Below are 14791 nucleotides of genomic sequence, written 5' to 3'. Positions count from 1 at the left end.
AGATGATAATCTAGAAATTAGGGATAGAATATGGATGATAGTATATATCTGTCATCCCAACACTTGGGAGGATGAAACAGAAGGATCCTGAGTTTAAAGCCAGCCTGGGCTGCATAGCCTGCAAAATAAACAACAGAGTTGCTACCCACCTAAGAAAGTAACTGGGATGGAAAGATATCAAGTGCACTCCTCTCCTTATCTACCTATGAATTTGCTCAAAGGACAGTTCCCAAATGCAAGCTATGGTGTCATCAAACATAGTGCTCAGAGAGAATAAGGATGTTCTTAGGTAGTGCGTCGGGAGTTTGGGTGGGGGGTTTTTGGCTGCCACAGTTCTTCAGAGCCTGGTGGGGTTAGATGGCCTCCTCTTCCTTCTCTTGATCATCATATAGATTGCAATAAGCTAGTTAGATGTTCGCAGAAGATATTAAAGGCCATTTTTAAGGTTTTTTTGTTTTGTTTTTGTTTTTTGTTTTCTCTGACTAAAGGCAGTAGGCAGGTGGGATGTTTGGTCTTCTGACGGGCACATGCTCATTTGTTCTGACCAGGCAGCAAGGTGCTGGATGCCAGAATGGATATACTGGACCCTTTACCTCTATACTTAAAGCATTTAGTGTGTGGAGTTTGCTAAACCTCTGTATTCTGTTTCATTCATAAGGTCGAAGCCTGATGTACTCCAATTTAGTGACAGAAACTACAGTGTGCCCTCTGCCTGCTGGCTGTCCCTCATGTTCTGCCTTGTGGAGAGGGGAAGCGGGGTTCTCCAGAGGGCAGGCTTTGGGATCAGAGCAGACCTCCTTACTGTCAGATTGCAAACTCATTAGGTCAAGCCTTAGGGGAATAGTCACAAATAGACTGCATAGCTGTGTGCTCGGCCGCCGTTGTCCCTGCCGTCCTCTGCCTGCCAGCTGTCTCTGCTTTGCTGTCTCTGCTGCCGGTGAGGTGAGGTGAGGTGGAGACTGGGCCCATGCACTGAGTGCCGTAGCCTGTTTGTTTTTCTCTGCTGTTTAAAACCCAACCAGTGGCTTTACTTCTGCTGTGTGATGTTGACAGGTGTGTGTGGTGGCATTTTGTACCTTTGTACAGGAGGAGCATGTTCTGGAAGTACAACCCTGCAGAGAGAAGCCCTCCACCTAGGCTCTTTGAACACACTGGCCTTGTTTGGGGGGTTCTAATTTTCATTGTTGGATGTTTTGTTTGTTCTGTTTTATTTTGTTCATTATTGTCTTTGTTTTTCCACTTTTATTTTGTCCCGACATTTTCCTTTATAGTCCACCATTAGATATTGATCAGTTGAAGCTCATTTTAAGACTCGTTGGAACCCCAGGGGCTGAGCTTCTGAAGAAAATCTCCTCAGAGTCTGTGAGTTGATGCCTTGATTGTAATTACTGCCCTATTGGGGAGCCTCTGCCACTTGCCTACGTCACTCTGCACTTTGACCTCTGAATGGTTGTAAGCGTGTGTGCTCTGTGTGCTGACTTCTGAAGTATATGTGTGTATATACACATATGAGTTTGCATGTACCTGCTTGCATGCATGAGTGTGTTTTATTCTATCTTTATCTGGGTGTGGACTCGAGATCATGGGAACCCCTTTGGGGCAATTGTATGCTAATAAAACTGAGAGTTGAGGTTCCAGCTCATTCCAAGAGATTAATGGGAAATTGGTATGTCTGCTCCTGAGCTATGCCTTCTCTCTGAAGTTTCCCACACACTCAACTCTTCACTTCTGCTGAGAGTCTAATCTTTGAACACTTCCCATGTCGCTAGTCTGACTTCATCTCTGAAGAGTTACCTGCTCTTTACTTCCCTTGAGGGGCACCTCCTGTGCATGGTGTCTTCCCATGGGGCTCCTGTCCCTACCTTCAGACCACACACAAACTTCCTCTACTTCTGACAATCTCCAAATGGCTCTGAGCTCCTCCAGGGACCTTGGTCCATACAGTGACTAGCATGAGGGGCCACTTGGAACTCATGTTTTCTCCATGGAGGCCCTAAGAAGGTGACTGTTGTTTACTTAGCCATGTTGGGTTTTGTTTTGTTTTGTTTTGTTTTAAACTGTTGGTCACTTTCTGAGGCCAGAAACTTTGGTTAGGCTTGGAAAGCACCTCCTTCCTCTATTCCCTCTTAGGGAAATAAACTGAGGAGCCCCAGCAGTAGCATCCTAGGTCCTCCCCTCCCACCACTTCTCAGTTCAAGGGCCCTCTGCCCACTGGGTATCAGGAGGCAGGCACCAGCACATGAGTTTGGTTGTTCATCACCTTGCCTGAGAAGATCAGGACCCAGCATGTGCCATGTGGCTGTACATAAAGGCCTGGAGCGCAGGACAGCTGTGAGTTTCAATTCTGAGTGTGTAAAAGGATGTGCTAGCCTGTTTCATTGTGTTCATTTAAATGTTTAAGATAAGGAAGTGGACACTCAAAGTGACTTGCCTGAGTCCTGCTTTGTGTCATTGGACAGAGGCAGTGGATCCTAGATACTCTGGTAATGTGAGTTAAGCATCATCCCATGCAGAAGTATTGACCACAGGCAAAGCTGGGAATGCAAAGCCAAAGATAGGAGGGTGTTTCAGAAAGGATGAGGTTGGAATTTTAGTGTGTTACAAAGAATGGCTGATAAGAGGACATGGGGACAAGGTGGGGCTTGGGAAGGAGTTGAGCTAGATAGAGAATAGTGCTGAAGTGGCCCATTCCTACCCTCCCCAGGTATTACTGTCAGCACCTCTGAGTCCTTCCCACTCCACCATCTGCCTTGTAGGTATATACTGCTTGCTAAAGGTTCTGAAATGCACATATGGGAAAGCTAATATGTGCCCATCACTAACCCATCATTTATGTTTAAGAAACAGTGCTGGATACACGGCCTAATAATGAAATGTCTTTATCTTAACATGTAATGGTGGTCATATACATTTCAACAGTTCTAGTGCAGCCCTGAGCAAAATTAAATCAGGTACCAAAATAAACATCCTCTCAAAAAAAAAAAAAATACTGTGTTAAGTATAGTAATCTGAAAGGAGCTTTTCCCCTAAATAATAGTCATGAGTGGATCAAGGTAGTCTACATGTTTAAAAGTGTGGCAAGGTTGTCTTAATGTTGATGACACCACCCAACTTGCAAACCTGAAGAGCACATGATGCCAGGTATGATGGCACAAGTCTGTAACCCAGCACTAAAAGTCAGAGGCAGAAGGATTGAAGAATTGGAAACTCTTAGGTTACATAGCAACTTTGAGTCCAGCCTGAGCTAATTTGTAAGACACTGTTTCAAACAACAACAACAAAAAAAAAAACCAAGTGTTAAGATGTAGCTCAATTACATGAACATCCCCAGAACCCCATGGGGATGGCAAACACATAATGCCTAAGTATAGGTTTTTAAAAAAGGTGAGAAAATTTTTAAAAGAAAGACATTAGTAAAGACTCATAGTCAACAGAATACCGTGGACACTTCATTTCTCCCAGAACAATTAAGCAAGCAAGATCTGAGTGGCAGAATGTTGAGACAGACACCTAGATTAACTAGGGAAAGAACAAATCACAACACTCAGAAAGCAAAGGCCTGCCTCTTGTTCCCTGTAGAAGCAAGTTTTCCTGGCCCTCACCAGCTGGGGGAGAGGGGGAGTAGGGGGTGTGTTTCTGACCACCTGTTTGACAAAAGGAGATGAAACCAGATCCTGTACACCACTCCCAAGGAGAGTGTTGGCAGGACATTGGTGTGTGAGACCTAACTGAATCCTGTCCTGGCTGGTTCACTCTGTGACCCTGTTTATTCTGTCTCTTAGCGTGTAGAATACGCTTATCTGGAAGGTAAGTCTGTATGTAGTCTGGTAGGAGCCAGCCATCTTTGGGCTCAGGTAGAGGATGAGCAGATCCATTAACAGTAATCTGACGTCAAGCGGGGTTCCACACACTTGAACCATTGAGGAAGCAGCGTTTAGCGAAGCTACAAAGGAGTGAAATTATTTGGCTTGGTGTTTACTAAAGATGAGACTTCAGCTGAAGGATGGATTCAGAGAATGGGAAGGAAGCTCACTAAATTGTGTTTAGTTTAAAATACTATCATCTCTTCTACTCTGAGAGGAAGTGTAATAAGCTCGTGGTGGCTATAATCTGTAACTGGCGGATTGTGTTGCTATTGATTGTATGGTTAAAGGAAGTCTAGAGTTGACTATCCTCTGAATAAGGACACTGAGTTGGCTCAGCAGCAAAGGAACCTGAATTGACTCCTAGGACCCACATGGTAGGAGGAGAGAATTAACCTCCTACGACTTGGAAATCCTCTGACCTGCATGAATGTGTGCCCTGCTCCTTGTTCTCCTTCTCTCTCTCTCTCTCTCTCTCTCTCTCTCTCTCTCTCTCTCTCTCTCTCTCTCTCTCACACACACACACACACACACACACACACACACACACACACACACACACGTAAAAAGGAGGAAAGTTTTAACCCTGTCAGCTAAACACAGCATTTTGAACTTTCTGTTTATTGAAGTTCACTCCATAGGTATGGGGATAATTGTGGCATGCTCTGACACTTGTCACCAGCTTGTGGCTTCTGTTTGGCTTTTGCCATCAGCTTCCTAATGTACCTTCTCCACTTATCTATGTGTTTAAAGCATGCTCTTTCTTTTTTCTTTTTCTTTCTTTCTTTTTTTTTTTTTTTTTTTTTTTTTTTCTTCATCTTTTAATGAGACATGGTTTCTCTGTGTAGCCCTTTCTATCCTGGAACTCACTCTGTAGCCTAGGCTGGCTCTAACTCACAGACTGCCTGCCTCTGCCTCCCAAGTGCTGGGATTAAAGGCGTGCACCACCACGTCCAGCTGTGGCAAGCATTTTAAATGTACCATTGCTAGTCAATGTTTTTGAGACTTGGCATAGCTCAACACCTGTACTCAAAGTGTCTCATCTTTAGGAGTGTGACTCCTAGAACCAACACTCAGCCTCTTCCTCAGGTAGATCTACTGGATATTTTTGTTTTCCAGAGTTTAGTTACCATTGTCTGTCTCCATCTTATGTTTTTACCATTGTGGTAAACAGGTTTTGGCTATTGGTACTTGAAAACAGTTCTTTGGCTGGCCTCCTGGATCAAGGAGCTGTCTGCTTCCAGGGAACTTGAACTAGTTAACATTAAAGTTGACCCTTAGGGAAAAGCTAGTTTTCATGTCTGCATGGCCACTCACTGGCTGCATGCCTAATAGCTCCTGCTAATCTCCAACAAATGCCCTGGTATAGGTGGGAAATACAGTTGTTTTGTTTGGGGATGACTTTTTCACTTTAAGAACCAAAACCACAGCTTGGAGTTGATTTTTGCACTGTGTGTTTAACAATACCCTTGACCAGGCATCTAAGATATTAACCAGCTTCAGCAGATAATGCGTCTGACGGGGACACCCCCTGCTTATCTCATTAACAGGATGCCAAGCCATGAGGTGAGAACAAATAGCACATCCAGGGAGGTCTAACTCAGAGGCCACCTTCTCATTGTAGTGTCTATGTATAACTGGAAGTTTCTAATGTCACCACATGCTTGCATGTGCTCTGAGGACTGCTGGGGCAGTGCCTGGCTTTGTGCTAGCAGGATATTGACATTTGGGATAAAATGTCATGCAGACTGAGGCAACGATATAGTGTAGGCTTATAAGTAGGGAGCAATGTTCCTTTGATGTTTGGTTTCTGAATCTTGTGCTTGAGGCACTGTGTGTCTTTGTAGGTGTGTGTAGTTAGGATATGCAACAGCTTCGTCAGAGGTGCATGGAGCAGAGTCCATTAGCATGCTTTCCTATCCATCTGTCTTTAATGACCGAGAGAGCATTGTATGCAGCACTCACTGTAAAATAAGCAATTCATAATAAATATGAGCACTCAGTAAGATTGAGGTTCTTGACCAGTTCATACTGTTTAACTTAACTCCAGTTTATGATGAGAGGTGATGAAGGTCCTGCTAATGGACCCTTAGTATTTTGGGAAAGCAGGTTATCAAACAGACAAACCCTCAGCAGCATTGTTTGCATTTCAGCCCTAGCTCAATGTACTTGCTGTTTGTATTGAAGGATGGCTTCTTTGGGTGAGATGGGTCTTCTTACCTCTCTCTTCCTTCCATTCCTTCTTCTAGGCTGCATGGTTAAGTAGGAAGGAATTACAATCATGTGTGTTTGTTCCTATGACTTTTCGGGTTACAGTGAGTCTGCTACAATGCCAACTACTCTTTAAACTTGAAAAGACCACTTCTTAGAAGTCTCGGTTCTGTTTTTAAACTTCTGACCTTGTGATCGGAAAACTAATGGAAGGATATTTGATTGGTTAGCAGTCTCACCTACATGAACAGAACTGGGGGAAACAACAAGACTTTAGTCAGTGGTCACAAATAGAGGAATTGAGGGGCTGGAAGAGTAAGTCTGGCGTTAGCATCTGAGAGAGTGATCCACATTGGAATGGGGCAGCCCTCAGCACAGCCGCTGGCCTGCTGACACTCTGTGAGCAATGACAGTACTGAACAGTCATTCTAAAAGTCCTTGTTTTCACAGGCAAGAAACTACATTCAGTCCCTGGCCCAGATGCCGAAGATGAACTTTGCAAATGTGTTTATTGGTGCCAACCCCCTGGGTAAGTTGATCACATTCATTTTGTGACATAAATTGGGAATTTGAAGTTTTGTTCTTCTTTAAGTATCTTTTGAGTCTTCATAAATATAGCTGTTACAGTCTGTACTGTCACATTTAAACAAAAGTCATATGGTGGGCTTGTATATGTATATGGTCATGGAATATGGTGAAAAGGACAAGGGCAGCAAAGAACGGAAAACAGTAGGAAATTATGAGAGCCTGAGAAAGAAGGAAGGAGGCCTACAGGCAAGCCACCCAGCCAGTGCTGGGTGGAGCCCAGCACTGGGTCCTCTACTCTGATAGGCTCACCCACCATTGCTGAATTAATTTGTCATCTCAGACTTTGGGGAATATTTCTTCTTGTCCCATCATCTCTAGGATCCCCTAGCAAACGGAAGTGACAATGATAGCTAAGAATGTGTTTTGCCAGGGGACTGGAGAGATGGCTCAGCAGTTAGGACCCAGGTTCAATTCACAGCACCCACATGGCAGCTTACAACTGTCTGTAATTCCAGTTCCATCTGGCACCCTCTCAGACACACATGCTCATAAAATAAGTCTTTTTAAAAAAAAAAAAAAAAAAAAAAAAAAAAAAGGTGTTTTGCCTTAGCTGAAACTCAAGTTAGGCTAACTCAGGCTTCCCATGACCCTAGGACAGTTTGCTGAGGCTCTGGTTCCTTATTCTGAGACAGTGTAGTGGGTAGATGGGCCAGACCAGTCTCCCTGTAGTAGGAAGGGAGTGAGAAGGTGTGGCAGCTGGCGTGCTCCGGCTCTTCACATTCCTGCAGATGTTACTGTAGGGCTGTTTTTAAATCACTGCACTCACAAGTCTGTGGGTCTGGGGCTTCCAGAAGCCATGCACTAGAGTTAGTTGTCACCTTTGGAGAGCTGGTGGCCATGGCAGTGGCTCCAGAAGCTGGGATACCATCCATAGCTACAATAAAGAAAAGTGGCTGTGGTGATCCTATAGCAGGAGAGGTGCCCGCACTCTTGGAGGACTGAGTCCAGCTTAAGCTATGTCACTCTGGCCTTGGGCGTGCAGGGTCCTGAGGGGTTAGGTTGGGTCTGTGGCCTTCCTGGCATGCTGTCACTGGGCCTTCTGTGACATGCTTGAGCTGCAGCATCCAGGCAGGGGTCTGTGAGGTGTGATCTATAGGCTCTCCAGGATATTAGGGGAGTGGAGAATGAGGCCACCCCAGCACCCCACATTTCAAATGTTGCAGTGCCTACTTACTGTTTGACTTCCTCTTATCTGCCTCAAAAGAAGAGCAGAAGAGCCTTTGATTGAAGTCAGACATGTCCTGATATGTGTCCCCATTTAAGCAATGAGAAGAACCACCTCCCAGAAGTCAGTCCAGACTGCTGAGGAGTAAAATCTGGTGCTTAGCACAGTCAGCTCATATCCAGATGCACCTCAAAGCCCATTGCCAAGTGCTGATGGCAAAGGGAACACTCTCTGTGACCCATTGCTAGCCGTCTTTATCTTGCTAGCTGAACCATATGCCAGCGATATATTAACAGCCCTGTTGTCAGTCACTGGCTTCCCATCACTGCTGTTCTCAGAACACCTGAGAGCTTCTTGCCCTTTGATCTTAGTGTCCATGTCTGTTGAGATCCTTGAGATGCATTTTTCTTGCTTCTGACCTTGTTCTCATCTAAGTGCATGGTTCTAAGGATGTATAACTTTTTGCTGTATGGTGGCAGGCACCCACCCATTTGTGTTCGGTATGGAATCAGATTTGTAGTTGAAAATGAGAAGAATATGTCCAGGCAATTCACGCAGCGCTTCAGTGTTGTTGAAGACAGGGTCATGTGGCCCGTCTTCTGATCCTCTGCTCCCAACCCCCAAGTGCTAGGATTACAGGTGTGCACCACCATGCCCAGTGTGTGTACTGCTAGGTTTGGAATCAAAAGCCTTCTGTACACTTGGCAAGCACTTTACGAGCTACATCCCAGCCCTTCTTTAAAATGTAAAGTGTAAACTTAAGAATCTGAGCCAAGATATGCATAGTTGCTGTTTCTTCATTCTCTCAAAGCCTGTGTTTCTGTGGCTGACTCTGGAGTTCAGGCTGCAAGATGCATGAACACTCTGATAAGCAGAGGGACGTCATCTCTTCGGGAAGCTATCTTCCTCCTCAGCACCCACAGCCTTCCACTGTGAAGAAATTATCTGGGGCTGGAGACATGACTCTTCCAGGGGACTCAGTGGCCTTTTCTGGGCTCCTCAGCCAGCAGGCATGCACTGCAATGCACATAGAACTAAAGAGGAAGAACCTGTGGGGTCAGGGAAACCTCTGTCTCATTGATAACTGTTCAGGGTGGCATTGCCAAGCAGAACATCCTCCTCCTCATAGTTAGACAGCTCTCTGTTCCTCAGGATCTAATGAGGCCATTGCTCTGGGAAGAAAAAAAAAAATCAGTAATGCTAAAACATTATTGAAAGTAACTGATACCAGGAGCCAAAATATTCCCTCAAATTACTCACTTGGAGAGCGAGGGGAAGATCTCAAGGTGCCAGTCACCTTTAGCTCCACTAGCAGTGGAGCAGGTGGCTATTGTGCCCCACCAGTTCAGTGTTCATTACCAGCGTGCCTGACTTGATCTAGATCTTATTCTGGAAGGGCGGGTACATCAGAGCACAGAGAAGCTGTGGAAGCCTATGATGGTGGCTGTCTGCAGTACATCTGGAGTGTCGTCAGAGGAAAGTCAGGAAGAAGGAAGGCTGGTGATGCAGTGTGTCTGTATCCCAGTGTGGAGCAAGATGAGTTCAAGACCATCCTGGGCCACATAGCAAGTCGGAGGTCAAGGTTTTAGAAAAGCTAGAGAGAGAGCCCCATAAGTGAGTTCTGGTTTGAACCAAATATGTTGTAGGAGACAACTGTGATATAATTGGAGACATTTTACCACAAACAGGTTTGGAGTTAAAGACAGAATTCTGGTCATGCAGGACAATGTCTTTGTGCTGAAGTATTTGGGGTATAAAGTGTCCTCTCAATAATCTTAAAACAACTTAAGATCACACAGAAATAATAGAAAAAATATTTCAGATGTGGACTGGTGCCCCTGCATAGGGCATGGGTATCCTTACTAAGAACCTTATGGAACCCTCTCAGATGCCTTCAATTTGCTAATTGTTTGACATTCTGGATGAATATTTATTTATATTATGTTAATGTATAATACTAACATAAGTTGTGTAGTATAGGGAGAGGCAGAAGCCTTCAGTCAAACAAACTGCCTGCCTCGTAGATTGTCATAGCCATGGACCTCCATTGCTTTTGCCATAGGTCTCCATTCAGTACAGTTGATTCAGTCGTCACAGTGTGGTGCTGGAGAAAAGTTTGTTCAGAGTCTGGCTTCAGAGAGTAGATTTTGTTTTGGTTTTTGTTCATTTGGAGTTTTTTTGTTTTGTTTTGTTGTTTTTTGACATAGTGTCTCACCATGTAGCCTTGGCTGTCCTGGAACTCGCTATGTAGACCAGGCTAACCTAAAACTCACCAAGATCCCCCTGTCTCTGCCTTCCGAGTGCTAGGATTGAAGGTGTACACCACTTTGCCCTGCCCACATTTTGTTTGTTTGTTTTTAATTTTTTGGTGTTGTTTATTGTTCTGGGTTTCAAACCCAGGACCTCAAGAATGTTTAGGGAAGTACTCTCTACCTGCCCAGCCCAGTAATGTTCTTCAAATGTGCCAGCTACATTCATACATGTACACATAGGAAAGGGGTTGCCTGCAAGAGCAGACACCTGAAAGGATTCTTTGTTTGGCTATGAAAGGAGCTTGAAACTTACATGGTGGTGGCACTGATGTTTTTTCTTCTTGTGTGACAGCTGTGGACCTGCTGGAGAAGATGCTCGTTTTGGACTCAGATAAGAGAATCACAGCGGCCCAAGCCCTTGCACATGCCTACTTTGCTCAGTATCATGACCCTGATGATGAGCCTGTGGCCGACCCTTACGACCAGTCTTTTGAAAGCAGGGACCTCCTTATAGATGAGTGGAAAAGTAAGTCCAGCGGTGGGCCAGGATGGGTCTATGGAGCTTGGTTTCAGTCTGTTCCTGTTTAGTTGCTCTGTTTGATGTATGTTTGTTTTTTGAGCCAGGGCTTTTTTCTGTGTAGCCCTGATTGTCTTGGAACTAGAACTGTAGACCAGGCTGGCCTTGAAATCACAGAGATCTGCCTGTCTCTGCCTCTGCCTCTTGCCTCCGCCTCTGCCTCCCAAGTGCTAAAAGGTAGGTGCCACCATACCCAGCTTATTGGACCTAAGGCCTCACATGAAACACAAGTGGTCTACCAATGAACCACAAGTCCAGCTCAAGAACTTATTTTTAAAAATATTTTCTAGGCTAAGCTGTGGTGGTGCATGCCTTTAATGCCAGCACTTGGGAGGCAGAGGCAGAGGCAGAGGCAGGTGGATCTTAGTGTGTTCGAGGCCATCCTGGTCTACAGAATGAGTTCCAAGAGAACTGTCTTGGGGAGTTGGGGGAAGGATCTTTTCTGGTTGATTGTTACTAATCAGAAGTCTTGGGGAAAATACTCATCAATGGCAACCTAGTGTTGTAAGCACATCTATGGGCCAGCACTCTGGAAGTGGATAACAGTTTAATGTTCACAGGCACATAGGTAGCTTGAGGCCAGCCTGGGCTATATGAGTCTGTCTCAGTAAAGCCCTTGTGAACAGTTACTGCCAGCTCACTAAACTTATATCTAGGGTCTTTGGTGCATGTGTTCCCTGATGTTGTGTATAGATGCACACTCACAGTGCACAGCTCTTCACATTGACATAAAAATTTTGAGGCTGGGGGCGAGGTGCATTTACAGCATCTCTTAGGAAAAAGTAGGGTTCTGTGTGTTTTCAGTTTCCCGATTGAGAAAACTAGGGTAAGTTTTTAAAGCTTGCCTTTGGTCTTGTTAGGGGCTGCCCAGAATAGAGTCACATCTCCCATGTCCAATGTCAGATTCCTTCATAAATCACAAGGTAGGCTGTTCAGGTAGACCCCAGAGCCAGGACTGTCTTCCGCTGTGGTGCGCAATGCCACACCTCATGGGCAGTGACAGTGTCTACAGGCAAACACAGCAGTCTCAACTCTCACACCTCACCCTTCTTTCCCTGTCATAGGCCTGACCTACGATGAAGTCATCAGCTTTGTGCCACCACCCCTTGACCAAGAAGAAATGGAATCCTGAACACCTGGTTTCTTCTGTGTCGATCCCACTTCACTGTGAGGGGAAGCCTTTTCATGGGAACTCTCCAAATATCATTCAAGTGCCTCTTGTTGAAAGATTCCTTCATGGTGGAAAGGGGTGCACGTGTGTGCAGTGTGTGTGTGTGTGTGTGTGTGTGTGTGACAGAGAGAGAGAGAGAGAGAGAGAGAGAGTGTGTGTGTGTGTTTCTGTCTGTCTGTCTGTGTGGCTGAAGTGAGTTCATGCTGAATGCTCCATGGCAGCCTCTGCCCACTTCTCAGAGTCTGGGCAGGCAGATGGGAACTGCTGTCATTAGGGATATATGAAGTGCAGAGTAAGAAATTTTAAGATATCCCTGTTCCTAGTTATACTTTTGCCACTCTGGCTTCTCCCGTGGCACTGCCTTTACCACACACCACAGTGGTACAGAGTCCATCCCCCTGCCATGCATACAGCTGAAGAGGACCAACTGGCTCCTGAGCTCTAGCCTATGATTGGCTTGCTTTTGATGGTCCTCAGAGCCTGACAGGTGTGTTCAAAGCCGTCAGTCTGTTTGTGCCTTAAACGGAGAAGGACGCATAGGTAGCTAGAGAACCACAGCTGCCGATGTTCTGAGCCAGATGAATGCACAGAGCTGATGAGTAGCTGGGGTTGAGCTGGAAGAAACAAGGTAGCCTTCAGAGAGGCTGTGTGTGCGCGCACGCATATAAAGAGTGTACATGCATGCATGTGTGTATGCGTGGCCACCCTGCAGCCTTCAGGGAAGCCGTAGCCGTGTGTGTGTGTGTGTGTGTGAGTGTGTGTGTGTGTGTGTGTGTGTGTGTGTGTGTGTGTATGTCTGTCTGTCCGCCTTCCCTCTCCCAGGAGCAAGCGGAATCTATGCTTACCCTTCACCTCAGTGCAGAGGTCCCCAGTGGCAGGCACAAGTTATTGCCATCAGCCGCTTCCTATGTGCTCTTCACATCCGACAGAGTGCGGGTGTGTTTGCATGCTCTTGGAGCTTCCACAGCCCCTTGTCTGTCCTCTTCCGGAAGTCCTGGGACTACCAGGTGTGTGGGGACTTCCTGGCAGTTCCAGTCCGAGTTGCCTCAGCCGATGCCTTGGGCACGCTACTGCCTCCTCACTCCAGCGTTACTTTGTGTTGAACACAGCTGATTCTCCAGGTGCTTGTGATGCAAGGAGAAACAGGGTGGACAGAGCGCCTGAACTTTTGCCATCTGACTGTCATCAATTCATAGGGAAGAGGCCTCTCCTAAGAATGTCCCAGCTCTGGAAATCATGCTCCCCTCACTTGTAGTAACCAGCTAAGGAATGCTGAACCAAAGTGAGGAACAAAGGCTCGTGAGGCAGGACTCCCTCCACTGTCTTTCTCAAAATAGGGTTATTAAGAAAAAAACCAGGCACCAGCGGCGCCTTTGCTCAGAAGGGTCCTCCCGGCAGCTTGACACTGACTGGTTCTCCGTCTTGGTGTTGATTTGGGGAGAAATCAATTTTGTCTTGGAATTTTGTATGTTGTGGGAATCCTTAGAGAATGTGATTCCTTCTGATGGGGAGAAAGGGCAAATTATTTTAATGTTTTGTATTTTCACCTTTTTAAAGATGAAATCCTCAGGGGTGAAGAACTGTTTGCATAATTTTCTGAATTTCAGGCACTTTGTGCTATAAGGACCCATATATTTAAGCCTTTTGTGTAGTAAGAAAATGAAAAGCCAATTCCAGTGTTGGCCGTGACAGGTCTCGTATTTAGGTCAAGGTGTCCCCATTCTCTATCCGTGCAGGGCATGCATGCTCCGGGCGGGAAGGGTAGGACCCTGATTCATAGGGAGCCAAGAAGGATGCAGGTTGGCCAACCATTGCCACCTCAGGATGCAGTTTAGCCCTTTACCACCCCCACAAGATGCATTCTAGTGGCCATGTCTGGTTATGAAGGCAAATCTGATTTCCGACAGAATTCTGCTTGGATTATTTTATTGACGTTGTCTTTGCACATGTGACCATGCTGTGTTAAGAGGCCCTGCTCCAGGGCCTGGACTCTCTGGAGCTGACAGAAGAGCTCCCAGCATCCACAGTGAAATGCTGCCATCTCCCAGTTTCTCTATCAAAAGACAAGGGAATGAGGGAACTGCTGTTTTGTTTGTATTCATGAACTTGGCTGTAGTCCCATATGCCATAGGATGTCAGACAATACCACTGGTTAAAATAAAACCTATTTTTCAAATTCAGTTGGTTTCTCAAGTTCTGTTCCTCTTCGTTGCTGTCTTTTTCAGCATGTCCTGGCATACATTTCTGGCAGACCCTTTATAAAGCTGTTTAGTTGTACTTGTAGAGTCAGATCTATACTGTAGTGAGTAAACACATGGGGAACAAAACAGGATAGTAAGAATGGCCTGGGGTTGGTCAACAAATACCTGTTTTTATACAGTCTTTAATGAATGGTTTTCACATTTTCAAATGATTAAAAGGGTCCAAAGAGTATTTTTTGTAGCATGCACAAACTGATGCACAGTTTGAATTCCAGTGTCCAAAAATAAAGTTTGATCAGAGACTATCCACAGTTTGTTACATGTCCCCTGTGGCTGGCCTTGAACTCACAGAGATCTGCATGTCTCTGCTTCCCAAGTGCTGGGACTAAAGGCATGTGCAACCACTGCCCAGCTCAGCCTCCTTTCTTATAGAACCCAGGACCACCCACCATGAGCTGGGCCCTCTCCCATTGATCACTAATAAAGAAAAGACCTTACAGATGGGTCTCATAGAGGCATTTCCTCAACTGAGGCTCTTTCCTCTCTAATAACTCTAGCTTGTGTCAAACTGAAAACTAACACACAAAACGAGCCAGTACAGCAGGCTGGAGAGATGGCTCTGGTTAAGAGCACTGGCTGCTCTTCCAGAGGATCAGAGTTCAATTCCCAGCACCCACATGACACAACTGTCTGTAACCACAGTTCTAGGGGATTGACGTCTTCACACCAATGCACATAAAGTTAAATAAATTATTTAAAATAA

The 14791-nt window shown here is 45.5% G+C and overlaps 1 protein-coding gene across 5 annotated transcripts in view; it reads left to right on the top strand.

Annotated features, from left to right (window-relative positions):
• The window catches only part of Mapk14 (mitogen-activated protein kinase 14), a 56538-nt gene extending 42531 nt beyond the window's left edge, over window positions 1-14007 (top strand). For 4 of the 5 annotated variants that reach the window (XM_051187122.1, XM_051187119.1, XM_051187121.1 and 1 more), the window contains 4 exons: window positions 1283-1362; window positions 6525-6603; window positions 10432-10605; window positions 11721-14007. In XM_051187122.1, coding sequence (XP_051043079.1) covers window positions 1283-1362; window positions 6525-6603; window positions 10432-10605; window positions 11721-11788 — 401 coding nt within the window. In that variant the 3' untranslated portion in view covers window positions 11789-14007. Of the gene's footprint in view, window positions 1-1282; window positions 1363-5349; window positions 5430-6524; window positions 6604-10431; window positions 10606-11720 lie in introns of all 5 variants that reach the window. The other variant, XM_051187120.1, reaches the window with a different exon arrangement.
• Window positions 14008-14791: the final 784 nt, after the last annotated feature.

This window comes from Phodopus roborovskii, unplaced genomic scaffold (assembly GCF_943737965.1).
Source record: "Phodopus roborovskii unplaced genomic scaffold, PHOROB, whole genome shotgun sequence".
In the NCBI taxonomy this organism is placed as follows: domain Eukaryota; kingdom Metazoa; phylum Chordata; class Mammalia; order Rodentia; family Cricetidae; genus Phodopus; species Phodopus roborovskii.
The sequence above is the reverse complement of the archived record's forward strand: the minus strand, read 5'-3'. Positions and strand labels throughout refer to the sequence as shown.